Source organism: Stenella coeruleoalba (assembly GCF_951394435.1).
Source record: "Stenella coeruleoalba genome assembly, chromosome: 14".
Lineage (NCBI taxonomy): Eukaryota > Metazoa > Chordata > Mammalia > Artiodactyla > Delphinidae > Stenella > Stenella coeruleoalba.
In genome coordinates this window covers 67,098,758-67,126,288 of record NC_137160.1, presented here as the reverse complement: position 1 = coordinate 67,126,288, position 27,531 = coordinate 67,098,758, and the positions used below count along the sequence as shown (strand labels likewise).

At 40.2% G+C, this 27,531-nt stretch overlaps 1 protein-coding gene across 5 annotated transcripts in view; it reads left to right on the top strand.

Annotated features, from left to right (window-relative positions):
- Nucleotides 1-27,531, top strand: part of MTMR3 (myotubularin related protein 3) — a 142,406-nt gene that overhangs the window by 93,172 nt on the left and 21,703 nt on the right. For all 5 annotated transcript variants that reach the window (XM_079942121.1, XM_079942118.1, XM_079942119.1 and 2 more), the window contains exons 5-12: nt 294-410; nt 8,382-8,464; nt 10,694-10,860; nt 17,549-17,645; nt 20,179-20,292; nt 24,919-25,124; nt 25,661-25,792; nt 26,775-26,886. In XM_079942121.1, coding sequence (XP_079798247.1) covers nt 294-410; nt 8,382-8,464; nt 10,694-10,860; nt 17,549-17,645; nt 20,179-20,292; nt 24,919-25,124; nt 25,661-25,792; nt 26,775-26,886 — 1,028 coding nt within the window. The remainder of the gene's footprint in view (nt 1-293; nt 411-8,381; nt 8,465-10,693; nt 10,861-17,548; nt 17,646-20,178; nt 20,293-24,918; nt 25,125-25,660; nt 25,793-26,774; nt 26,887-27,531) is intronic.

Sequence of the window (27,531 nt, the reverse complement as noted above, 5' to 3'; positions counted from 1 at the left end):
ACACATAATAGAAATATAAGCTGGAAAACATCTCTCCTTTTAGAAAGATTTTTTTTCCTGAGAATTCACTGAGATGATCATCTCTGTGTCATTCCTTCTGTAGTCTAGAATATGAATAACTAGGTTTTATGAATCTTGAATCTTGTGGGTATAAACCCATCCTCTTTAGGTCCCTTACCCATTTATGTACTGTTTTTGAGTGACAATGTTTATCATCCATTCACCTGACCCGTGTTTGAACACTTTGCTTTACTGCTTCAAAACTCTGAAGGGTTTCTTCTTCCATTTTGAAGGTTCCTTTCCTTGAACTTCATGGAGAAAGCACAGAGTATGTGGGCCGTGCTGAGGATGCCATCATTGCCCTTTCTAATTACAGACTTCACATCAAGTTCAAGGAGTCTCTGGTTAACGTAAGTGTTTCCCAACTGTTCTCCCACTAAAGTAGATGGAGAAAGGAAGCATTCAATTAAAAAAACTTGTTACTGTTCTCAAAGAGAGGAGTGTTATATGGGGTTTGGTTTGAAAACCTTGTGTGCTCTGCTTTTCTGTCACTTAATTTAAGCACTCAGGGACACTAGGTTAGCAAGCAACTCTTGTGCTTGATTTAAAATGATACATGTAGTTGTCAGCTAAGGTGTCCATTGTCTACTAACACTGCATGAATTGCAGTAGGTAATGTTGTACCATTAAGCTTTGTAAGGGTGCAAAGGCTGTATAGGCTTTTATTCCTCATTTTTTAGTAGTTGCTGACTGCCTCAGTTGAGAGAACTTCCTGGACCTTAATGTCAAATGTTGAGTTGTACTTTGAGCTCAGTGCAGACTTCTGTTATAGGATGAAGTTATTCTAATGGCTCCTTAGTGGTATTAATTATAGATGTCAAGTACAATGTGTATTTGCATAATGGACTATATATTGCTGAAGAGAAGGAAGGCTTTCAGTTTTCGAGTGCATTTACCCTTTTCAATTATGAGGGTATTCTCAGTGAACTGGTTCTTCCAGCACACTTGCCATCATTAATAGTTTTCAATAAACGTGCCTTTCACCACAAAAATGTGAAGGTTCATGTATTTCAACCAAATGAATGCCTTCTTCCTTCCTCACTGGACCGTATTGTGGCTTTTTGCACTTTGGTTCTAGCACAAAGAAGTGTATTATGACATCTTGTAAAAGCTCAGGACTGTAGTTTCATTCAGATTGCGTGTTTTGGGGTTCATTTTGGGATTCTTAGAAAAAGTTTACTCAGCCATCCAGAAGTTACCCAATTCCTTCATCATATTTTTCCCTTGGCAAGACTCAAATGGCTGACATTTGCTTTGTGGTTGGCATTTATTATTTTAGTATTTATTATTATTCTTTGTAGTTAAGCATTTATATCCAGGAATCTTTGTGGCCTGAATTCCTTCTGGTTTCTAGATTTGGGCTATGATCATATCTGTTATGTTAGTTTTCTGCCTATCAGCTAAAAATACACACTGGATTCATCAAGGAAAGAGGCATGTTGTGCTTTCTTACCATATAGCACTGTATTCAGAAGGGCCCATTTGGAATTGAGTGGCCGTGATAGGAGGGGACAGGATTGAATCTCCTATAACATTCCAGCAACCAGGCGTTTCCTACCAGCTACTGTGGAAATAATGACAGTAATAATTAGTAGAATTGCCCAATTTAATTTTGTGTTTAAACTGTGTTTAAATGTCTAGAATTGATGAAATTGTAATTAAATTGCATGTGGAGATAATTTAGTTTCATATCATTGCATTTTTCCATACAGTCCTCTGTCTCTCAGCTTTTTGGTTTATGGTGAAGTATTTCAGAGACTATTTTTAGATCTATTTGAGAATATGGTCTGTTGGAGAGAAAGCATGGATTTGATCATGTCATTCACCAGCCTGAAGCCCTTCAGTGTTTCTTAACTACTTCTAAGATGAAATTACTTAGCATGGTATGATCCTTGGTCCCTGACAGCTTTTCTGTATCCCTCTTTTCCCCCTTCTTCCCTTTGTATTGGTAAAACCACCCTCCTTGGAATCTCAGACATACTTTACACCTCTGAGTTCTCTTTTCTCCTACCCAGGGAACTTCTCTTCATCTGTCAAAACCCAGTTCAGGTGATAAATTCTTCTGTGAAGCCTTTCTCAATCTCAGTTCCCTCCCTGACAGTTTATTACCCTCTCTTCTGGCTTTTTCTGTATCTTGAACATACCTTTACAACATTTACCAGATATGCTATAATTTTTTGTTTATTCATCTTTGTATCTTCAGAATCCAGCATGTGTACTGGTGCCATGGTATTCAGTAAATACTAAAGTGAATTGAAGTTAATAGGGGTTTGAAATTGATATTAGACCATTTTTAAACCCCCTTTGGGTTTAAAGTTCATTTTAAAACATACTTCTGTGTAAATACGCCTGTGTCATCTTGTCTCTTAACAGTAGCTGTATGAGTAGGTTGTTTACTGGAATTGTTGGTCCCCCACTGTGATTGAGATACAGTGCTTAAGAAAACTTACCCCTGTTTTTACTTTTGACTCATTTCTTCACCTAAAAGTGCTTTCCATTTAGCATTATAACCCTCTAAGGCATAGAGCCTGCATGTCACGTTTTAAAAAGCCCAAGATAATGGTTTTGCACAGAAAAATTGTTGTGCAAAAGTATTTTGGCGTTGCAGTGACTTTAAACATTTCAGGTTGAGAGCGACTAGGTCTTCTTCATACAAGTACGTTAATCACATCGCAGTTAGAGCTAAGGTTCCTAAAACCTGTGGTTACTCCAGGAAACAATGGCTCCTCCTACACTGGGTCCTCCCTCAGCAGATGAGCATTTCAGTAAAATCTGTGAGATTAAGAGACCCCCCCCCCCTTTAAAGGTTATTATATCTAAATCAAACATAAATCTACCATCACCCAGATGTACCAGTATATATTGTGGCATGCTCCAGTTTGCATCATTTTGTATGCTTTTAAATCAACACACATCATTTTGTATACTTTTGAATCAACACATTTAGCACTTTAGAGAATGACTTACTGTCAAGCTTTAAATAGTTACCTGATAATCATATATTCTCTGTTAATTTCACAGCAGTGCTGAGATACATCATTACTTTAATGCACACACATTCACTGGATATCAAGTTTCCAGTTTCTGGGGTAAAGAACCTCTAGTACAGTTCAGTTGTAGCATTTAAGGTATGAATTGCTCCTATTCTGTGCTTTTCCCAAACTATATTTTTACATATGTACAGGTAATTTGCTCAACTAATTTATAAACAAGTAAGTGTTCAAGTGGAGTTCATGAAATTTTTAAACAATTCTTGTTGTGTAATTCAATAGACCGCCTCTCAATCTGCTGCTTCTGCAATCCCAGTAAGTAGCATGAGAATTCTAGGCGGTTGTTGCACCTGTGCTTGGAACAAACTGGTTTTGAGTGTCAGATGCTCACCTTGCAAATCAGCAAAGTGTGTCATCTCTGCATGAGTCCCTTCCCTCATATTAGACAAAGTTCTAGTGGTTTCCTATATGAGGACAATTTGTGGGGTGGGGATAAAGCCACACAGTTTAAACATAAGCGGGTGGAATTGTGACCTTCAAAAAATGTAAACTGAATTTCAACCAGAAATAATTTGTAAAGTCAATGTGAATATTTAAAAGGACATTAAAACTCCATTTCCAGACTGCTCTGTTAATGCTTCTTAGGAACAAGCTGGAAGTATACTTGGAAACACTTTACTTAGGATTTTCCTAGATTCTTTCCATTGCCTAACTATTGTATATCAAAAATCTTCATTCCCCAAGCATCAAAAGGAGGTTATTGTTAACAATGCACTTTGGCCTTAGCATTCATAAATCAGAATAGCTTCTGAAACCAGTATGGAAGAGTACCTTGTAAATACCACAGGTGAGCAATAAAGAGTTGAGAATGAAGAGGTGAAGGGGTGAGAATAAAGAGTTTGGGTCTTTAACCTGTGACAGTCTTCTTCCTCTGACAGTTTTTGTTTTTTTTTTTTTTGCGGCACACGGGCCTCTCACTGTTGTGGCCTCTCCTGTTGCGGAGCACAGGCTCCGCACGCGCAGGCTCAGCGGCCATGGCTCACGGGCCTAGCTGCTCCGCGGAATGTGGGATCTTCCCAGACCCGTGTCCCCTGCGTCGGCGGGCGGACTCTCAACCACTGCACCACCAGGGAAGCCCCCTCTGACTGGTTTTTGAGTCATAGGTGTTAGAGCCCAGATATTCCAGTGTGTTACAGATTTTAGGTTAAGACTCATTACATTATTTTTTACTCTGCTATTGCCAGTTTTACCTCACATGTGTATGCAAGATTAGTACTTCCCATTCATGCTATAAAAAGGGCATTTGTTTTTAAAAGGTATACATTATCCCACTTTTAAATTCTGGTGCTTAAAAAATAATTCACACACACACCCCCACCCACCCAGAATGAATTATGGTAAATATAGTAGGATATGATGATATAAAATTCCCTCTGGAATGAGACAGTACTGTGGGTCTTTTAGACTTGTGCATGTCTATTAAATTTTTAAACTGCCACTCTTCTGCTTTTTTGGATTGATGCTCTTATGAGTTTTGGTGTACATGATATAACTTTTGACCTTTTGAGGAATTGATTAACAGCACTGAGTGTGTTTGATGTATTTTGAGCATGAGTTTGGTGGGTTTTATAAGAGGAAAAGCACTGTAATGGGAGATAGAATTGCCTGGCAGGTAGAAGGCAGAGGAGAAAGGAGCAAAAAGAAAATGAGTTGCTACAAAACACTGAATCAGTGGGTAAGAGGATTTGAATGTGACTTTAGATTTCTTTGAATTGCCTCTAAGGAATCTTGGTTTACATTCCGTTTTCCTCTTGAAGATCCCTGGTAAAGAGGCTACTACTTAATTGTGAAAGAAAAACTAAAGTAGAGCTCACACAGAAGGGAAGGGCATCTTAGAGGAAGAAAGAAAGGAGTACCATATGTAATGGAAGGACCCTGAGCTAGAGGACAGCCATGGATTCTTGTCCTGACTTGCCGCTAGCTTTAGTGTAGTGGCTTAACCTTCCTGGGCTATAAAATGGTCTGGCTCTTGTGTCTGTAATTCTTTGTTATGAGGTTGAATATTGGGTATGTCTAGTTACAGAAATGGTAAGAGAGCCTCCTAATATGTGATGAAAGTTGAGAAACCTAAATCAGTGGACTTGCCTTTAAAAAAGTAGAGAACCTTATGTTTTGGTTGGATGTATGAAGAGGAAAAGAAGCCTATCTCTGGCTTTTTAGAAGAGGAAGCAGTCTGGGGGCAGGGGTGCATTGAAGAGTAACACTGAGGTGAAAAGGGAAGAAAAAAGGGAGATACTCATTTGATATAAAATCAGGTATTTCCCTTTTAGGTCCTTGTTCTTGCTGCATATTAAACTTCCTTGCATGTGACAATTTGCATGATTATTAAAATCTGTTTTCTGTGCCTATGACTTGAGTACACATGGTTGTTTCTGGTGACTTGCTAGTATCTGTATACTAGCAACCAACATTTTTATCCTTATTCCTTAAATTTGCAGTGTTAAAATACATGAAAATTTGTATATTGAAAGCATTTAGGTAGCATGTGTTTTGCATGCTCTGAGGTGTTGCATATTTGTATTTTGGAAGTCTGGACATAGGATCTTGGGCTCTAGTCCAATAGTAGGGATGTAAACTTACCTGTTCTTTGTAGCAAAATAGCACAGACTGGTCTACTCCCTCCAGCAGCTGCTAATAGTGTTAGTTGGTTTTCAAGTTTTCTAGCTATAAGGAAAGGTGATAGAAGGGGATCTGGGATGCGGGTGACTGCTGAGAGAGCAGGTGGATTTGTAAAGCTCACTCTCACTCTACCCCAGACTCTTCCCATTCCCTGTTCCTGGGACTTCCTAAGTTGTGACCATCCGAGGTTGAGAAAGCAAAGGCTTGTGTCATGTAGGAAGGTTGGAAGGTTGTCCAAGGAAGTCAGGAAGCATGCACAATTTTGGCTGGTAAAATTTTAGAAAATTGAGATAAGAACTCAGGCCTCTTAATTGCCCGTCTGGCAGCTCTTTTTTGTTTGTTTGTTTGTTTTGTGGGGGGGGAGGGAGAAGGGGGTTATAGGTTTAAAAACAAAGAAACCCAACATGAGTCTGTTATAGGATACCCAGAGGACTGGCCTGAGAACAAATCAGTGTTCTCTTCTGATCTCTTAATCTCCTATTACTTCTTCACAATTTATCCCCACTGATACATTGTTGGGTTTTTTTTTCCTTCTTAGACGTACAGGTCTTGAAAGAATTTTTAGCTGCATCAACTCCAGTTTCTCACAGCACCTTGGGGTTAAGGACTTAAACAAAAACAGAGGGCCAAAGCTCCTTTTTTTCTCAGAACACAGGCAAGAATTCTTAGTCTTTCTCTTACTTCTGGTCCTATTATAAGTGTAAGGGAATTTTATTGATTAACCAAGAAGGCTAGGGTCTCCCTGGTGGCGCAGTGGTTGAGAGTACGCCTGCTAATGCAGGGGACATGGGTTCGTGCCCCGGTCCGGGAGGATCCCACATGCCGCGGAGCGGCTGGGCCCGTGAGCCATGGCCGCTGAGCCTGCACGTATGGAGCCTGTGCTCCGCAACGGGAGAGGCCACAGCAGTGAGAGGCCCGCGTACCGCAAAAAAAAAAAAAAAAAAAAAAAAAAGGCTCTAGTCCTGAGGTAGAACTCCCAGCCATTACCTGAGTAATATTATTTTGCTTTCTTCCCCTTTTTAATCCCTGCCCCAGTTTGTTTGTTTATTTGTTTGTCTAAGATGTCCGGCATTGAGCTTCTCTTTGATCTCCACATCCTTGTTCTGAGGGTTCTCAGCTGACTCTGGCAACCGCATGGTGGGGCAGCGTTTGCCAGAAGCCTGTTTCTGAAACTGGTTCAGCTAACAGGAGGGCCACCCTGTGCAGGCAGCACTCTCTTGTTTCTGTCTGTTGGAAGAGACTGCCTCCTTCTCATGCAAAACATGAATTGTTGGAATGCTCCTTGCAACTCCCAGAGCCACATTTTGGTTGGGCTTGATACAGTGTAAAAAGACCCTTTTCCAATGAGTGAGAGTATCTACTATTATTTTTACCAGGCTCTCTTTAGAAGTTTTGGAAATTGTTTTTTGAAGCCAGGGGTTGAACCAGGATAAGATGAGGGACAGAGGGAGGATTCTAACAACCGCTTAAGGATTTGTCACCCTGTTCAGATGCTTTCCCTCCTGTCTGCCTGCCTTCTTTGATCCCTCTCTACTGTCATACTTATCCTGTGTTCAGTAGTCTGCTGACCAGATTGGCAGGGAAAGAACCATCCCAGCTTACTCATACCTTGAGCCCCACTTGGCAAACAGGGCTCCTCAGCTTGTCTCTTTTTTTTTTTGGCTGCTTTGGGTCTTCGTCACTGCACGTGGGCTTTCTTTTCTCAAGTTGTGGAGAGTGGGGGCTACTCTTCGTTGCAGTGCGTGGGCTTCTCGTTGTGGTGACTTCTCTTGTTGCAGAGCACAGGCTCTAGGCACACGAGCTTCAGTAGTTGTGGCACGCTGGTTCAGTAGTTGTGGCTCATGGGCTCTAGAGTGCAGGCTCAGTAGTTGTGGTGCATGGGCTTCGTTGCTCTGTGGCATGTGGGATCTTCCTGGACCAGGGCTTGAACCTGTGTCCCCTGCATTGGCAGGCGGATTCTTAACCACTGTGCCACCAGGGAAGTCCCCTCAGCTTGTCTTTTGCAGCAAATTAGACCTAGATAATTAGGCCACTGTGAGACCTGCTCCCTTCTCCTCGTTACCTAGTCTACTGAGCAGAGAGCCTGACCCGCAGCTCTATCTACTCTCTTGTCTTCTTTGTGCAACCTGCAGGCAGTTCAGACCTCCAGTCTTTTTCAGGATTCTCCTTTGCTGACACAAAGCCACAAGCCCACCTTGTCATTTGGGACAAGTGACAAGTGTAGTCCCACTAGCCTCTTGATCTGCAGCTCTTTTCTGTCAACAAGACAGGATAACTGTTCTGGTTCCCTTTAGCTTCTGTGTCATCACAAATCATAGCAAGCTCTAACCTTGTAAAGTAGTACTTTGAGAGGTGAGTTTGAAAGTTTGTTGCCAGAAAGATGGCGTATTTCCCTGTTCTTCCAGATGTGGTGCCTCCTCTTTATTAGTTAGCTTTGTGCTATGACATGACTTGAGGGCACTGATTAGAGATTGAGAAAGGGAAACCCTAAATCACCCAGGAAATCACTTGAGTGCTATTGATTTAGATGGATATGCAGTTCTGTGCTTCTTTTTCCTGCAGAACTTTCTAATCACTCTTGTTGGACACACTGAAGAACTGCAGGGTCAATACCTTTTTGACTAAGGGAACTTCATCTTTTTTTAATTGCAGGTTCCATTACAGCTTATAGAAAGTGTTGAATGCCGAGATATATTTCAGCTTCATTTGACTTGCAAAGACTGCAAAATTATCAGGTATGTGATGAGTTTATGCTATTGTTTAGTGTGGAAAATACTTCTTAAAGGGTGGATTCATGATTTGATAACAGAAAAACAGCTTTTGAGGGTCAGCCTAGTTAGGAGTATTTTCGGAGTAGTTAGTCCCTGAAATATGTTATCTTTAGCCTACTTTGCTATTGGAAAGGTGTTTTTTATTTGGAGGTGCAAACATAAAAATAGTAAAGAGCACTAGTATTGTTAACATTTTACCCTATGCTTTATCGTTTGCAGGGGGCGCGCGTGTGTGTGTGTGTGTGTGTGTGTGTGTGTGCGCGCGCGCGCGCATGCGCTAATGTGTGAAATTCTTGTTCTGAACGATTTGAAAGTAAGTTACATAATCATGGCTCTTTGCCCTGAAATACTTAAGTGTGCTTTCTTAAAAATAGGGGTATTTTCTTACATAACCCACAGTATCATTGTCACTTCACAGTTTTGCACTCATAATACTTTTTATCCAATCTACTCTCCATGTTCCAGTTTTGTCAGTTGACCTAATAATGCCCTTTATAGCATTCCCCTACCTCGTTCAGAACAGGATCCAGACAAGGTCACTTATTACATTCAGTTGCCATGATTCTGTAGCTTTCTTTAATCTGAAATGTTTTCTACCACCTTTCTTTATCTTTTATGATATTAACATTTTGAAGAAAAAATCTTTTATTGTAATAGAAAGTTTCTTATTTTGTGTCTGGTGTTCCCTTGTGATTAAATTGAGGTTGTGCGTTCTCAGCTGGAATACTATATGTATGAGGTTGTGTCCTTTTCAGGAGATTGTATTACAGCTGGAGGCAAACGGTGTCCATCTGTCCCTTGCTGGTGATGTTAGTTGTGATCACTCTGTCAAGGAGTCACCCGCTTTCTGTGTAATTTCTATATTTTCTCCCTTGCAACTAATCAACAGTCTGGGAGGCACTTTAGGACACTAGAAGTGTCCTGCTTCTCATCACGTTTCTCCAGTGTTGGCTTTATCTGATCTAGTCTTTACTATAATGGTTGAAAAGTGATGCCTAAAATGCATTTTAAATTTAGTAGCTCTACCAGTTTTTAATTCCCCAAGTTTTTGCTTTATTTCTTTGACCTATTCTGGAGTGCCAGTAAACATTGTGTGTGGACATATTGATGAGCCACACTGATTGGGACAAGAGAGAGATTTAAGTGACCTCCTTGTTTTTGTTTTTTTTTAAATTTTTGTTGGAGTATAGTTGATTCCTCCTTGGTTTTAAGGTAAATATTTAAGTTGCTTTTTAGCCATTGAGATTTGGCTTGCTTTTGATAGATACTGGTTATAACTCACAGTTTTAAAAGGTTGCTTATTAATTACTCAATTTTAGATACTGCATTTAAAAAGATAAAGTATTTTTTACACTAATTATTTTAACCTCCTAGTTATATATACTGAAAATTGCACTTGATAATAGAATTGGTTTTTTTCTCTACATGGTAACATCTGAAAATTTCAGTGTAATGTATCTTATTTTCGATCTAAAGTTGCTGATTTATTCTAATTGCTAAACAGATAAATTTTGAAATTATTCCCTAATTGGCTAAAAGTACTGTGAACCATTTTTGAGCTTGCTATAATAATGTCATAACAAAACAAAAAGAACTTCTTTAAACATGTTCTTTGAGAAGGACAACCATAAAGCTTTGTTGGAAGAAGTGGAATAAAACCCCATTCCTGGAAGAGAATGACTGTCATTTTACTTTAATAATTGTCAATCTCAGAAGAGATTTTATTAGTCTAAAAAAAATAGGTTTTCCACATGTCCAGCTTTCTTCTTCTTGACATTTTGCACCATTGGCTAAAATTTGTTGGACATGTTTTGTTATTATAAATCATAAACATTAGACCACCTTAGTGGTTTTTTTTTTTTTTTTTTTTTTTTTTGCCGTACGCAGGCCTCTCACTGTTGTGGCCTCTCCCGTTGCGGAGCACAGACTCCGGACGCACAGGCTCAGCGGCCATGGCTCACGGGCCTAGCTGCTCCGCGGCATGTGGGATCCTCCCGGACCGGGACACGAACCTGTGTCCCCTGCATCGGCAGGCGGAATCTCAACCACTGCGCCACCAGGGAAGCCCTCTAGTGCTTTTTTGACTGTAGTTATCATTTCACTGTGAGTAGGCACTCTTGAAATGGTGGCTACCCTTAGGTTTCATTGTCAGCTGTCTTCTGATTACATTTGTACTTGTTTGGCTTTACAAAGGTGTCAGTTCTCAACCTTTGAGCAGTGTCAAGAGTGGCTGAAAAGACTGAACAATGCAGTCCGACCACCTGCTAAAATAGAAGATCTCTTCTCATTTGCATACCATGCTTGGTGCATGGAGGTCTACGCCAGTGAAAAAGAGCAACATGGAGACCTGTGCAGGCCAGGTAGGCCTTTCTAAAACGTTCAGATGGTGATTTCATTGAAATACTGCTTGAGATATCCGTAACATGAAATGGGACTCCTTAGCATTCGTGTATTTAATCAGTGTACTTTTTATGGAGCACGTAGCATTTGCCCATCATTCTTCTAAGCTCAACGGAAGATGTTTCCTACCTTTCAGGGGGAAGGAAAGAACACTAGACTTGGCATCACAATTTACTGGGCCTGACTAAAAACACCTAGGGTATGGGTGTTAGGGAAGCCCAGTGGAAGGGAGCCACGAGCGTTATATACATATTTGCGAAGACTTCACGTTTGAAGTGGCTTTTGAGTAGGCTTTGAAGGTTGAATAAGAGTTCATTGATAACAGACTGGGGAAAAGAACTTTAGACAGAGCAAGTAGCATGAACAAAGGTACAGAAGTGTGAACTTAGGCCACAGAATAATGGATTACAAAATGGCTTTTTGCTGTCTTTGAATTTCAAGTCATAGATTACCTTTTGTCACCTCTTTCATCTCACAGATGATGAAACAGAGGTCCAGAGAGGCCAGGTGACTTTTCTCAGGGCAAATAAAGAAGTTGGGCCTATACTGGAACCCAGGCTTCCTGACTCCTCATGAAATCTTTGTCACACTCACTGTCTTTCTCCCTCAAAAATGGCGTTGACCAAGTTCATGCTGTTTCTCTGTGTGTAGTTTTCTATAAATTGTACGTTGCCGTAAATAGAACTTTGCTGGTCCAGCACCGAATCTTTAATGTGTCCAGCTTGGAAGCAACGTCTTGAATTCCTAAGCAGTGAAACGTTGTGAGCTTCCTTCCAATAAAGTTTACTCTAGAGACTTTTTCCTTTAAACCTCAATTTTCAGTCCTGAATCTTCAATATTAACAATTCTGCCCTGGGTTGTTTTAAACATTGGAGGCTAATCTAGCAATGCTTGGATCCCTTTGTTTCCTGGCTCATTCAGTGGTTAAAGCTTTTGGTTCATATATTTAATTAAATTATAGCAAACACAGACATATTTTTAAAGATGCTTTAATATGTACTTTTTTTTGACCCTCATGACCTTGTCAAACAGGCAGGATAGGCTGGTGTTTCTGTTTTGGGAGCCAAAGAAACGGAGTCTCAGAGTAAAGCCTGTTGCCAAGTCCCACTGCTAGGCAGTGACAGAGCCAGGACTTGAACCCAGTTCTCACCTATTGAGAGCTGACTGTATGGGGTGCTGTGGATACAGAGATGAAAAACAGAGGCACCTGCCCTTGTGGAGCCTCAGGGAAAGCTCCAGGAGTCCAAGCTTCCCACAAGGCTGGTCAGCCAGTGGAACCCAAAGTTGTTCACAAAGAGTCACCCACACCAACCTTGGAAGGTGACGAGAATGTGCCTTAGCTGTCTCTCACTTCACTCTCTTATCCATTGCATCTTTCTTTTTCCTTCTTTATATGAAATGCCATTGTATTTTAATTTTTTTTGTTTATGGCTCTTTTCAAGTTTTTTTAGTTTTTAAAAAAGTAACATTTACATGCAATGAAATGCACAAATCTTACATGTGTATTTGCTAAGTTTTTAGCCATTATATCTTATTTATTAGATTTTTAACCTCTACCATCTCCTAGGATAATGAAGTTATTGAGTGTATCTTGCTGTATTGTGTTATATAAGAACTTTGATTTGTTTAAGGCTCTTAACTCCAAAAGGCATTCCCCAGTTTTGGGTTGCCAGTGTTTAGTTAACAAGGCTTGAATTTCTCCTAACCTGTTTCTCTCACAACCACAGACTGAAAATTCCTCATCTTTAGATGATTCCTTATTCCCTTGATAATTTAGTTTCTTTAGGATTTGAGTCAACTGTTAGAATATTCCTAAGATGCGTCAGATCAAAACTTCACTCCTGTCTGTTAATTATAGATGACTTTGTCCTGAGCTGAGATGACTTTGGTCCCCAGGTCTTTCCCTTCTTGAAGATATTTGGTATTCGTTGGCCACCAGGACATCCAATTTCCTGTCTTTTCATGGGTTTGTGATGGATGGAGGCATTTGGGGGTTAGAATACTGATTTATGAACTAGAAAACCTGAATTCAAACCTGTACTCTACCATTTAATTTTAAAAATAATACTGGGCAAGCTATTTATCCTCTCTGTACTTTAGTTTCTTTTGTTCTTCAAAGTGAGACGTTTTTTTTCTTCCTGCCCAAGCTGATCTGGATATTCTGAAGATCAAATCTGTTGATGCTGGAGAGTTCAATTCAGTAAATGTTTGAGTGCCTCCTATGTGCCATGCTTGTGAATACATTTTGGAAATTATGATTATACAAGACGGTGCCATTGTAACTGATTGGAACTTACTCTATGAGTAAAGGTTGTATTTTCTTTTCAATATATACATTCCACACTGAAGTCAACCTGCTACAACTCACATGCAATCTTACTGTACTTCAGTGACTTGGTTTGAGTGTGTGTATATATGTATGGCTTTTTCCTTTTATATATTTTCACTGTGGAGTACAGAGGAAAACCTGCTTTTAAAAAATACTGTGGTGGCATTTTTTTTTTTTTTTTTTTTTTTGTGGTACGCGGGCCTATCACTGTTGTGGCCTCTCCCGTTGCGGAGCACAGGCTCCGGGCGCGCAGGCTCAGCGGCCATGGCTCATGGGCCCAGCCGCTCTGTGGCATGTGGGATCTTCCCGGACCGGGGCACGAACCTGTGTTCCCTGCATCGGCAGCCGGACTCTCAACCACTGCGCCACCAGGGAAGCCCCTGTGGTGGCATTTTTAAAGCCAGTCAACCTAGTTCTTTCGTCTCCACCCAATGTCATTGAGTGTTGGTGGTGGCTACAGCATTACTTACCAATTACGAGCAGACCAGACAACCACATTCTTATAAGTCATCTTTATGTGAGACAGCACTTGAGATATTTCAGAGTCATTCCATTCTGTAATCTGTCCCAACACATGAGACCACAAGCATAGACTCTGAAGGGTGGAAGTTAGTTTAGTCTTTCAGAAGTTAATAAAACCTTTTATGGATTCTTCTCTGCCTAGCCTGTTAAGAGTAGAATGTGTCAGAGAGGGGGGAAATGGGAAAATTACATCATTACCCTGTATTCATATAAATCGTAGTTTCTGACTGTTGAACCTGTCATAGTTAAGCCAGCCATACTGTGGCCACAGCTCTAAGTCTTAATCTGCTTTGGAGGAAGTCACCACATTGCTGTTGGAGTTCATTGTAAAACTCTTGACTCTGCACTTAGCCCCTTTCAAACTCTAAATAAGAATGGCCTGGACTTCCCTGGTGGTACAGTGGTTAAGAATCTGCCTGCCAATGCAGGGGACACAGGTTCAAGCCCTGGTCTGGGAAGATCCCACATGCCGCAGAGCAACTCAACCTGTGCATCACAACTACTGAGCCTGCGCTCTAGAGCCCGCGCGCCACAACTGCTGAAGCCCGTGTGCCTAGAGGCCATGCTCTGCAAATAGAGAAGCCACTGCAATGAGAAGACGGCGCACCTCAACAAAGAGTAGCTCCCGCTCGCCACAACTAGAGAAAGCCTGCACACAGCACCAAAGACCCAATGCAGCCAAAAATAAAAAATAAAAAAAAATTAACAGGAGAAAATTAAAAAAAAAAAAAGAATGGACTAAAGCTTAAAGCTTCTCTCCCATATGCTCAACATCCTTCTCATTTTAGCTGCCTTCTTGGTGACTGTTCTGTACTTCAGCATTAATCTGGAGTTCTGACAGATGACTGGGCAATTCAGTTGCTATTTTAGTAGCATCAGACCCACATCTCTGACCTCTCTTCTATGATACACCCATTAAGCACATTTTGATTAACTATGAATAGCATGACTCTGGGTCATATACTGTTGTGCAGCTGCCTGTTTCGTATAAAGTAAAAGCCCTTGTCAGCAGAGTCCGTTTTCTGAGTTTAAATGCAGTCCAGTAAGTGTACGTCTAGACGACTGTACTGGGACCTTTGTTCATAGAAAAGAAGGATTCTTCCCTCTGTATTTGAAAATCTGGGAGGGCTAGTTCTCACCTTCTCTGACTCTGATACTGTTCTTCCTTACAGTAAGGGCCTGGCCCTTCTATCCCAGGCCTTTAAGTTGTGTATAATTGTAGGCTTGAATACTCAGAATCACCGGGAAGCTAGGCTTTTGCGGGGAAGTTTTTTTTAGACTGCTGGTTGACACTGTGGTTATGATAGAGGGATTTACTGCTTTAAAATTTTTTCATTCCCATTAAAATAAGAATTGCTAGACTGTAGTATAAGAAATACAAAATGTTAAAAAGGGACAGATCCTCATTTGGGGATGGGGGAGGCACACAGGAAGGGTTGAAATGGAAATACAAAGCTAAACAAATAAATTGGGGTATTACAGCATATCTAATGTTGAATCAGTGGAGACATGAGAATTCTGAGAGGGGTGTTCTTAAGGGAAATCCAGCAATATATGTGCTTGGCATGCACTTTTCTGGCAGAATGAACACAAGTGAACTTCTAACACAATTTAGCAAAAGCCAGTTGAATTACTCATGTATGTAAGGTCTGCTGCTAAATTTTTTTTTCAAGCAGTGGTTTTCAAACTAGGTTGTGATCCACCAGTAGGTCATGAAATCAAAGTTTTAAGAAATGAAATATGAAATGAAAATTCAGGATAGAAAATATCAATGTATCACACAAATAGTAAGGGTGGGTATTTTGTGAAACTTTTAAAAAATAAATATGTTGTATTGAGTTGTGATGCAAAACATTCTTATTGTGGGTTGTGATGGTCAGTTTCAAAGTTGAAGTTGATGAAGTCACTGCTTTAGAGGATACAAAGATAATTAAAACTCTTCTCAAGGAACTTGAAACAACAGATTTTCTGTGCTCAGTACTCAGTGTATATTTCTTTGTGTGTAGCTCAGAATTTCATGCCCGGGATGGTAATTCTAAGTCCTTTCTTGGGCAATTGTTCTATGTAGAAAACTGCCTGAGGAGGAGGGGAAGGAGGTGGAAGAGAAGGAGGTGGGAGAGGAGTGGGGGGAAGGAGGAGGAGGAGGTTCTTGTTGTTATTTTGCCAGTGATTATTTTAAAGTTATAGAAGATTCTATTTAGAGTATGTGTTTAAGATAGAGGTACTAATGTAAATGACCATTAATTAAAATACCTTTACCTTTTGCAAAGACTTAGAGCTGTATCCTAGGTTGGGGAAAATCTTGTCATTAATTAATGAACTTGGAAGTTGCCATAGTTCTTACAGCTTTTATATTGGGATTAAAAGTGAAAGATTCCCTGTGTAGAATTATTGATGGTCACCATTCCTTGCAATTTGTAGACAACACTCCAATTCAGATAGCTTTTTCCTATTTGGAAGATTATATTGCTTTTAAAACTTTTCCAAAATGGGATAGATTCAGTTGATTATTTCTTCCTGCATCTCTGAACCTCACCTTTTTATAGCTCTCCTTCAGGAAACATATAATAACTTAGTTTAAGCTCAAGAAAAGCAGTTTAAATGGGAAGTAGTTTTATAGACTTGTCCTTCATTCAAGTAATTGCTATTTCGTATTCTGAAGCTCTTCTCCCAGGGAGAGCAAAGCTTTGATCACCAGTGCTGGCTGTTTTATGCTTTTGTTACTGTAGTTTCTCCCAGCCCCCACCAGTATTTATTTTACAACCTATAATACTATATGTTAGAGGTACTGCTTAATGGTTTGTTTTGTTGTTGTTGTTTATTTGTTTTTTATAAAATTACTGCTCTAGGACTGTTTTCAAGGAAGGAAGTTATTTCAGATTTAATGACTTTTATGTTCGGTTCATTTCTGCCTTTGTTGCTCGCTGTCTTGAAGAAGCAGCCAAATTCATTAGGGCAAATGTAGGCAGGTTATACTTGTTTGGGTGGATGTTCTTACAAATGCTCAGCACTGTAGTTACTAGTGTGGTGTTTCTTGAGATTCCTGGGTACTGGCAGTTAAAAGTCCATGATCTTTTAACTGCAATTCTGTAATCTGTAAGGTTCTGAAAATCAAAAGATTTTTATTTTATTTGGTAGTTTGACTTGATCTGAACTATTTGTTGCTTTATTTATCCCATTTAGTGTGAATTATCCATGCATTTCACTGTAAGGATGTTAGTGTTTGGTTAATGCTGTTGATAGCATTAACCCAGTATTATTATACATGCACACCTTAAAATCCAGAAAATTCAGGTTCTGAAATCTGGCCCAAAGTGTTTCTCATGAGGAGTTATAGGTCTATACTACTACTCTTGATGAAATTGTTGATTTTATTTCTTATGTATACATCAGTCTCAGTGTGGAAATGGGAAAGTAGCCAGTATAGGGATAAGAACATGGGTTTTGAGATGAGACAGACCTGCCATAATAATCACCTCAGTCTCAGTTTTGTCCTCTGTAAAATGAGCCCAGTGATACTACTCTCAAATTTTATAGTAGTCATTAGATAATATTCTTTTTTTGTTTTTTAGTTTATTTTTAATTGAAGAGATAATACTAATTCTTAATTAAAATCAAAATTAATTTCCTCATTTCTTCTTATAGTCTTATCCTGGCAGGAGATTTTTTTAACTAAATATGTTATTTATACAATACCTTTTTAAAAATAACTGAGCAGGGTAGCAATGCTTTCATTCCACCTGTTGTGGAAAATCATATTCATTTCGTCCTTTCTTCTATCTGTCTGTGGTTCCTAGGGGAGCATGTAACATCAAGGTTTAAAAACGAAGTGGAGCGGATGGGTTTTGATATGAACAACGCCTGGAGGATTTCCAACATCAATGAAAAGTACAAGTGAGTTGTATTTGATCCCTGTGGACTGTTTCATGGCCACGGCCTTTGCAAGAAACCCCAATTCTCATGTGGCAGGACATTTGAATTTAGACTTTTTCTTTGAAATGGAGTTTTATTTATTAAATCTAAATGCCTCATCTTCAGCGTACTTCTTGAGCCTTCTGTTCCCATTGCTATCACTGGAGTGGAAAGAGATCCTTACTTATAGTAGGATCCTGGAACCTTCCTTTCTATCCCCTCCTTTTCTTCCTGGCACATGCATGTCTAGATAATATTGTGCTTACCTGTAGACAGGGAGTTTCTATTGTTCTCATCACTGCTTGACATCACATTAGAGATAAGATTAGTGATCTCAGAAGCAGTGATAAAACACTTACGAGTTGGTTTTTACTGTAATTTTACTCCAGATCCTATGAAATAGGCTACCGTATTATTCTCTAATTTGTTGTTCTAAAACTAATGTCACAGCTATGATCGCTTAACCATTAAATATTAATGTAACCATTATTACATATTTCCCATTACCTATTTCCCTAAAAGGTATAAGAACTTTGGTAGGGGAGGGCAGTTAACTACTGTGATTTTGGTGATCCAAATTTCTATAAAACAAAAGAAAATTGTCCAGAATTTTAAAATTAACATATCCTTCTCCTCTTAAGTTTCCCTGCAGCAATTGGAGGCCTTAATCACTCTGTTGTCCTTCCAGCTGCCTCAAATTATGATAGGTATTTTCCTGGACTGTTTGTGGGTAGCCACCGGAGCATTTCATTTTTTGTTGGAAAAACAACGGCTAATTACTACGCACAGCTCTTAACATGGACCTTGGCCAAGGAGGTGGTGTGAAGAATCAGGAGCTACAGACGTATCATACTTTGCCTGTTCTCAGTGACAGGTCAAATTAGAGAATTGAGGTGGAGCAAGGAGGTGGGTCCTCAGGGAGCCTGAGGCTGCCACAGGCTTTGCTCACATGTAACCCACCTTTCCTATACTGGAAACTGCTTATCTACAAGTGAGAAGCTCATACTTGCTGAAGAGCTGACTACTAGGTAATGTAATCCTTAGAGAACAAGGAATATAGTGATCCAGAATATTGGGTGAAGTAAAACAAAACCTGAATTAAGCTAAGCTTGTTGAGAAAAAATTTTTGAGTTCAAAAGCTAGTGGTTTTCAGAAATCTCTTTTTAATATGGATTTTAAAAATTAACTTCTTTGAGTCCACTATTTCCACTTCAGAACCAGCCTTCAGGACATTGAAAAGTTCTTCGTACTACAAAGGAAGAATAAGAGCCAAATTTACTCTTAAGTTTGAAGAAGATAAAACGAACAAGACTTATGGTTAGAGTGTTAATTTATAATCTGTGTCCTAGGTTATTTTTAGGAGTTTGTAGATAGGTATTAGGAAGTTTGTGGAGCTACTTTTGGTCACTCTCTTTTCTCCTGGTTAGGCTTTTGAATTCCTGATACTTAATCTGGAAATTGAGAATAAGGGAGAGAGATATAGTGCAGAATGATCAGATCCCTCAATTCCTAAGCAGTTTGTATTTTTCTGCCTCTTCCCCTAATGCATAGAGTAGGTAGGCCATGATGGTAGTGGAGGACGAGGAGCAGTTTGTATATTTTTGGATTTGGATTAAATGTCTTATTGCCTTCGCTATTGAGAAGGAATATTGGGTTTCCCAGAGAGAGACATGTCTTGTAAGTAAAAAACCTATCAGAAATAATGCTTTCTAGGGCACCAGCTGGACTAGTATGTGCCTACTAGTATTTTCCCTAATGAAAACAGCTTTTCTTATGCAACATGATAAATCAACTGTAATATAAAATAAAAGTTAAATTTAAAAAAGAGAAAAACAGCTTTTTTTCCCCTTGAGTGTAGTTTATTCTGAAGTATGTTTTATAGAAATTATGATTAATAGCATATTCACATTACTAACTTGGCTTAATGGAGCTACGATTATGTATGCAGATGGGGCTGACCCATAGTGCTCTATCTATATACCCATGGCTGCACCTGTTACCTATAATTAGGACACCCTGTTTGGTTCACATCAAAGAATATGTTAGTAATCCTATGAGGTCTCTGGAAACTTGAAATTGTGGGCTCTGGCCCTTCTTCTCATGTTTCCCTGAAAGACTGAGGGTCTGGTAGAGGTAACACAGACTTCCACCTCTGCAGTTGGACTGGGCATTTGTGTAGTTAGAAATGACCCACATATTGGTTACAACAGTTACAATGGAGTAACTGCCTCTCACCTCCCCTTTTTACATTGATAGTTAAGATCGCCAGATTTCCAAAAGGCAGCATCAAGTGGAACAATCCAAGATAGTATCATTTGACATATACATAAGTAAACACTTAAGGCAACCCATTCTGCTGAGCAGGCCAAGACTCAGGTAATGCTCCTCATTGCCTTTTAACTGGCTCTGGGGTAGCTTGATCGACATCCTTCTGCTGGCTCACTCATGTCTCTCCCTCTTCTCCCCTCCCTCTCTGTCGTCTTCCCTTCTCCCTCTTCCTCACCTTCCCTGTTAGGCTGTGTGGTAGCTATCCACAAGAGCTCATAGTGCCTGCTTGGATCACTGACAAAGAACTAGAAAGTGTCGCAAGCTTCAGGTCCTGGAAGCGCATCCCCGCCGTTGTCTACAGGTAAGTAAGCCTGGCCAGACCCAGCCTGGTCTGGTGCTACTGCCCACTGCATGTGGTCTGCTGCTTCTGTTGCTGCTAACCTGGGGGTGGGGGTGGGGGGTGGTTCAGGGAACTTTCCAGGTTATTCTGTACTTCCTTATTGCTGAAGCTGCTCGTCCATTCATATACCAGTAATTCATCTGGAACACTACCTGATGATTCAGTTGACACTGAAAAAATTTTAATAGAAAAGTGGCTGGACTTGCTATTTTAAGATCCTTCTGACATTCTGTGGGAAGATAATGTGCTCATTGCATTTAGCTTCAGATGTTGGCCTTTGGATTGAGAGAGATGAATCCTAGAAAGTACGAATTGGGAGTGTAGATTTGAGTCATTTGTGATTGTCTTTGTGGTTGAAACTTTGACAGATGGAAGAGGTCTGCTTTGAGAGGGAGCATTTAGAGAAGAAGGCTAGGGCTTGGCTGGATAGATGCTATCAGAGATCAAAGGCAGGAGAGTCAAGGGAGGCAGGTCCTAGGAGGGGGTGGTGGTGTGGTGACGAGCACAGGTTTTAGAATTCAGGTCTTCTCTCTGACACGCCTTGCTGTGGCACCTTGAGTAAGTCCCCTAACTGACCTCAGCCCGTTCCCAATTAGTAAAATGGGAATGATGTTCTTACTTCACAGGTATGCTGCAACATCTGAATGAAGCACTGGGCTTCCTAAGCAATGTCTGGAGTAGGTTGTATTCCTGAAGGCTGCTTTTATAATTCAGTGAATAGCTAGCTCAGTTCTCACAGAATCATGTTAAATTTTTAAGAAGTCATTCCCTCTTATTTTGGAACAGTTTCAGATGTCCTTGTAATATCACATTCTCCATTTCATTTTTCCAGTTTGCAGACATTATGGACTCTCCTTGAATTCGGGCCAAACCAGTGAGGTTTAGTTAGAAACTCATGCCAGGAGGCAGTCCATTGAAATACTGAGGTTGTAAGAAGGGGTTTATTTCATTGTGGAATTCCCACTGAGGTAACCAGCTTGTTTAGCCCATGGAAGGCAGATTCTGATGCCCACCCTGAAGAGGGAGAGATGGAAAAGTACGTATTTGCTTCTGTCCCAGTGGAACCCATTAAGTTTTCAGCCTCAGTTTTCATCACCGTTGTTTTCAGACACTCCTAGAAAAGTAGGTCACCAAATTTACTTATCACTCAAATGGTAAGGATGACACAGGAATTAGAGAGAGCAGTGAAAGCTGAAAGGATTAATGAGTCTTATCAGTGATCGGCCCAGCTCAAATAGGGAAAGCAGCCAGCTGCTGCTCTGCGGACAGCAGCTGTGTTAGATCAGCAGCCCTGGCATTTGTGAGGTTTGCTGACTTTGAGCATAAGGGGAAAGGATTCTCATTCTCAAAGTAAGGGTCTTTTGGTGAATTCTCCCTGTTGGTAGAGAGGCCTAAAAGTGTAGGCTGAAGAAAAACTTAGAGTAAACATGGGAAGCTTCTTTCCCCTTCCAAAGTTTATTCCAGAGGGCATAAGCTTCCCTAGCTCAGGTGGCAGGATGCTTCTGAATCCATCGTGTGTTTACTGAATGTAGTTGTCTGTAAATTGCAGTAATGACTCCTTAGGTTGCTAGCAGCAGTTACTTGACAGCACCATGCTGAACCAGCACCTGATTTAGTGCTTTCTCCTATGGTGATGAGAGAGTGCTTAATTGGATTTATTATTGAAGACAGAGATTGCTTTAACACAGAAAGATGGTGCGAAGGGCACCCATCTGTAGTGTAATTCACAGCTCTCCCCCTTTGTGCATTGAGTGATTGTTAGAAACTTCTAGTTATTTAGGGAGTTGATTAATACTAACTTAAGGATAGTTTAAACATTTGTATCTTTCTATATAAAACTGAAGCATTTAGTGTTTAGTAGGGGACTCATACATTGGACATCTTAATTTTTATTTTTCCTTGTTCTATTTGTAAAATGATGGAAATGCTCTTTAGTGATTTTTAGCTGTAGTGTTTTTGTTCTTTCACGCAATCTAAAGCATTTAGAAGACTGCAGAAAACTTCACTGCTTATTGCAGCAGTTCAGTTGCAATCTAGCTATTATAATACTATGGCCCTTAGGGAATTTCCTGGCGGTCCAGTGGTTAGGTAGGACTCCTGCTTCCACTGCAGGGGACACAGGTTCGATCCCTGGTGGGGGAAGTAAGATCCTGCATGCCGCGTGGTGCGGCCAAAAAAATAATAATGTGGCCCTTAAAACCCAAGACCCAGGCTGACGAGTGCCATCTACTGTTCGTCTCGAGCATTGCTGGGAAAGATTTCAGAAGAAAAGGATGTGCAGGAAAGGCCCTGCCAGCCTATCCTGTATAGGGTTTGCTGTCAATCAGCTCATTGGTTACTCAGCACCTATTATAATATGCTAGGGGGCATTTTAAGAATCAGTGAGGTTTTATTTATAGTTTGGCTCCATTCAGCAGGTGACCCAATTGAATGTGTTGGCAATACACAAGTACTTTCCATTATTTGTCTCCTAATGAGGGAGGATTTAAAAACTACAAGCAAACTGATGGTTCCAGTGGAATTTGATTATTGCCAAATTTAATTTATTGCTTATGAGTTTTAGGATTGAAAACAAAAATCTTTCTCACATTCCTTGAACAAGATAAATAGATTCAATAGTCTGTTTTTAAAAAATCCATCTGTGCCCTACATGTGTTATATGTGTGTATGAATATGTGTTTAGAAACAACTTTAATGGGAGTAAAAGACATTGACATTTCTCTCTAGGATATAGAATTGGGAGACATTAAAATTTTTTGCTTACTAGCTTTTCTACTCATTTATTTTTAAAGTGAACTGATTACCTCTGTAACTTCTAAAAACAGCTTTATTGAGATGTCACATACAATTCATTCTTTTAATGTGTATAGCTCAGTGATTTTTTTTTTTAGTATATTTGCAACTATCACTACAATTATTTTAGTACATTCTCACCACCCCAAAAAGAAACCCCAGACCCATTAGTAGTCACTCCCCATTCCCTTCCCAAGCTCCTTAGTTCTGGGTTATCAGTAAATCTACATTCTGTCTCTATAGATTTACCTATTCTGGACACTATATAAATGGAATCATAGTATGTGGTCTTTCATAACTGACTTCTTTCACTTAAGAGCAATAACATACTCAAGGTTCATCCGTGTTGTAACATGTATTAGAACTTGATTCCTTTTCATCGCCAAATAATATTACCTTTATAACTTTTTAGTTGCTAAAATTGCCTAACTAAAATTCCTAATGAAGAAAAGCTTGGGTTTTTAGAGCATCTTAAGGTAGACTATGAGTATGATTTCTGGTCTTATTTCTTTCTTTTTTTTTTTTTTTTGTTTGCGGTACGCGGGCCTCTCACTGTTGTGGCCTCTCCTATTGCGGAGCACAGGCTCCGGACGTGCAGGTTCAGCGGCCATGGCTCACGGGCCTAGCTGCTCCGTGGCATGTGGGATCTTCCCGGACCGGGGCACGAACCCATGTCCCCTGCATTGGCAGGCGGACTCTCAAAACCACTGCGCCACCAGTGAAGCCCTGGTCTTATTTCTTGATAAAGGATCTTATCAGAGTATGGCTTATTGATGTTTATTCTATTCATTTCCTTCTAATAGTTTACAGAGGGTGGCTGGCTCATTGAGCTATCTGCCTATAGTAAGAGCAGTTGTGATTCATGAAATGTCAGGAGGTTTTGTAAAGCAGTCCACTATGGGCCAGGTAAGTATATCAGTCCCACGTGTGGGCTCTTGTTTTGAAAAGCCAGCTCTAAGTGTACAGCCCTAAGTGTACAAGCCAGCCCTAAGTGTACAGTTGCTACAGTGGGCCCTCAGAAGTCAGTGAGGAAACAAATGTTTGTCAGCATCTATTATGCTAGGATATTCAGGTGTAGTATTAAAAAGGAGAGATTAATCCTTCATTATTAAGTGTGGTATTTGTAGTTTTTAAACTGATTTTCAAAAAATAAATATTCAAGTATTTTCTTTATGAATATTTTTCTCTGACAATACACTTTTATCATTTTGTTGGTTATTCTACAGAGGTCTCTAAAATGGTTTGATAATCAAGAAAGATGCAGATAGGTTTTGTTATTTTTCATTTTTAATTATTATTATTAATATTATTATTTTAAATATGTATTTATTTGGCTGTGCCAGGTCTTGTTTGAGGCATGCAGGCTCTTTTAGTTGCGGCATGTGGGATCTAGTTCCCTGACCAGGGATCAATCCCGGGCCCCCTGCATTGGGAGCACGGAGTCTTAACCACTGGACCACCAGGGAAGTCCCTAATTATTACTTATTTATTTTTTGTCTGCACTGCACGGTATGTGGGATCTTAGTTCCCTGACCAGGGATCAAATCCGTGTCCCCTGTAGTGGAAGTGTGGAGTCTCAACCACTGGACTGCCAAGGAAGTCCCAGGGTTTTGTTATTCTTGTTCCTGTATAAGACTTCTGCCCTGAGAGGACTTGAAGCTAACCCATCACTTACTTGCAGTCAAGCTGTTCATTAAGGCATTTAAAATCTACTATCTCACTTTTTGTATGAGCACAGAGCATCTGAATGGGGCCACTGGGATGGGTACAGTTGTTGTCTTGTTCCCCGCACAGGCACCAGAGCAATGGAGCTGTCATTGCCCGCTGTGGACAGCCGGAGGTCAGCTGGTGGGGCTGGCGAAATGCTGATGATGAGCACCTGGTGCAGTCAGTAGCCAAAGCTTGTGCCTCCGACTCCCGATCCAGTGGCAGCAAGCTGTCAACTAGGAACAGTCCCCGAGACTTCCCCAATGCAGGAGACCTTTCTGATGTGGAGTTTGGTAAGGTGCTCCCTGGGCCTCTGGCAGCAGTTTTTATAGCATCTGAGAACCTTTTCTTGAAATGGCCTTCTTCTTGTAAGACACAGAATTTGTTTCATAGGAGAGAGAGAGTGAAGCATCGGTTGATGGGATTGTGCAAGGAGTCATGGATCTTGGCAAAAACCAGAAGACCCTCTGTTTCAGACTTGGTTTAAGTGGACTAGAGTGTTTGTTGTCTTTCTTGCCATCATGACAAGATGGAATTATATATGTGATAGGGGACCTACAGTGTCTCCAGACCATGGGGGAAAACACCAGGATTATGTTGTAGTCATTCTAGGACTATAGATGTAGAAATGCGGTATAGGAGATTGTAGGCAAAATAGAAAACAAACTAGAGAGAGAAGTCCTATTGTATTAATGTAGTTTTGGTTAGGTGGATTTCACTTAATCGAGTTTTTTGAGTACTGTAATAAGTGCCTGTGGTTCTTACTTTGTGGCAATTCTGGGAGAGACAGGTTCATTTAGTTTTTCCTTCCTGCTCCTGATGTCCCTAGATTCTTCTCTGTCAAATGCTTCAGGAGCAGAGAGTTTAGCTGTCCAACCACAGAAGCTTTTGATCTTGGATGCACGCTCCTATGCAGCAGCTGTGGCGAACCGAGCCAAAGGAGGAGGCTGTGAATGCCCAGGTGAGGTGCACAGTGCTTTCGTCCCTGACCCTCTGTCCCTGTGAGTCCACCCCATGCCCAGCTGGGTCTTAGTTCTCAATTTGAAGTGAATGGAAAGCCATGTTCCTCAACCTGTCTTGAGACAGCCAGAGCTCCTTCTTGGATTCTTAATACTGTATGCTCTTTTTAAGGGAGAAATGGAGGAGGAGGTGCAGTGAAACCAAAGAATCTTCCTTCCCTGTGCCAACTTTTAGGTGATAAGGAAAGTAAATCCTCTCCCATAATAAGGCCTGTTAGGTTTGGAAGCTTCTTTAGCAGCTCAGTTTCTCAGCCTTCTAAAAGCTTTTTTTTGTGTTTGACAGTGGGTATGCTCATTACTAGCCTCACAGAAAACTCCTCACATGACTTTTACTTAGAAAACATGGGGTAGAAATTGAAGCAGCAGATACAAAACTCTAGCAAAGTGCCTCAGTCTTGACCTATAACACCCCTACTGTTTGAACGCTGGCTTTCTCCAAGGACCTGTTAGGTGCCAGTTGTGTGCTGTTGGAGCAGGTAGAGGCACTGAGCTCCTTTTTCAGCTGTGAGCTAAGCTGGAATCTAAAAGCAGTTGTACCAAGGTGAAATTTGAATGCAGAAATGCATGGTTCTGCTAGGTTCTTTTCAAAGAGATTCCAGAGATGCAAGTGAGGAGAGACCCAAGAAGTAAACCTGGGGTAAGATGGAAGTATACACATCTTTTTTAAAAAAAAAATAACAGCTTCTATTTTATATCAGTATCTTCTTCACAAATCTAACCTTCCTTTTTGAAAAGACAGCTAAAAATCAAGCACTGTTTTCCTCTCATAATAAAGGACTGGGCTAATAGGCATCAAAACATTGGCATTTCATTAGTCAGCAGCTACAGTGGGTCTGTTATATAGCCAGTTTGCTCCTTTTAAATTTGGCCATTTGGACTTTAAATTCAACATATTTGTGTTCTCTTTGTTGTTATTCTCTCCAGAGTATTACCCGAACTGTGAAGTTGTTTTTATGGGGATGGCAAATATTCATTCAATTCGGAGGAGTTTTCAGTCTCTGCGATTGCTGTGCACACAGATGCCAGATCCGGGAAAGTAAGACCTTGGCTTTGGCTTTAAGTTTGCACTGATTTTTTTTTTTTTTTTTAAATGAGTTTGAAAGTGTCTTTCTATTTTTTGGTAAATTTCAGTTTAACTTTCAGAGTCCATGGTTATTCTTACTCCTGTGTTAGGAGCATGCAGCACAAAGGAGGAGCTGGAAGAAAAATCTAGCACTTTGAAAGGTTTAAAATGTGCAGCAAAGAACAGATCTCAGCCCTCAGAATGGAAGCATTGCCTTCTTATTTTTCCTGGGCCCTCTTCCTTTTCTTCCACATGTTTTTGACTCAGAGTAACTTAATTCTTTGTTTTCTGACATACTGTAGTGACACTTAACTTGCTATGAACTGGAATGTTTTACTGTGAAGAGTAAAAATTTATTCATTATGTTCTGAAAAGGGTTAAAAATTCTTTAAACTTGCCAGTAGGTCAGTTCCTTTTACATTTGCTTCTAATTTCTAAACTACCATCTTACTTACTAAGAACATTACCGTGATTTTTATTGCTTATTAAAAATGAATGGCTGGCATTTGCTGTGAGGAAGGTGAAATAACACTCCTCCCCCCAAGGGAACTGTTTGAATACAAGATAAATTAGGAGGAATGCTCTGTAAAACAAATATGGACAGATAAATATTTCAAA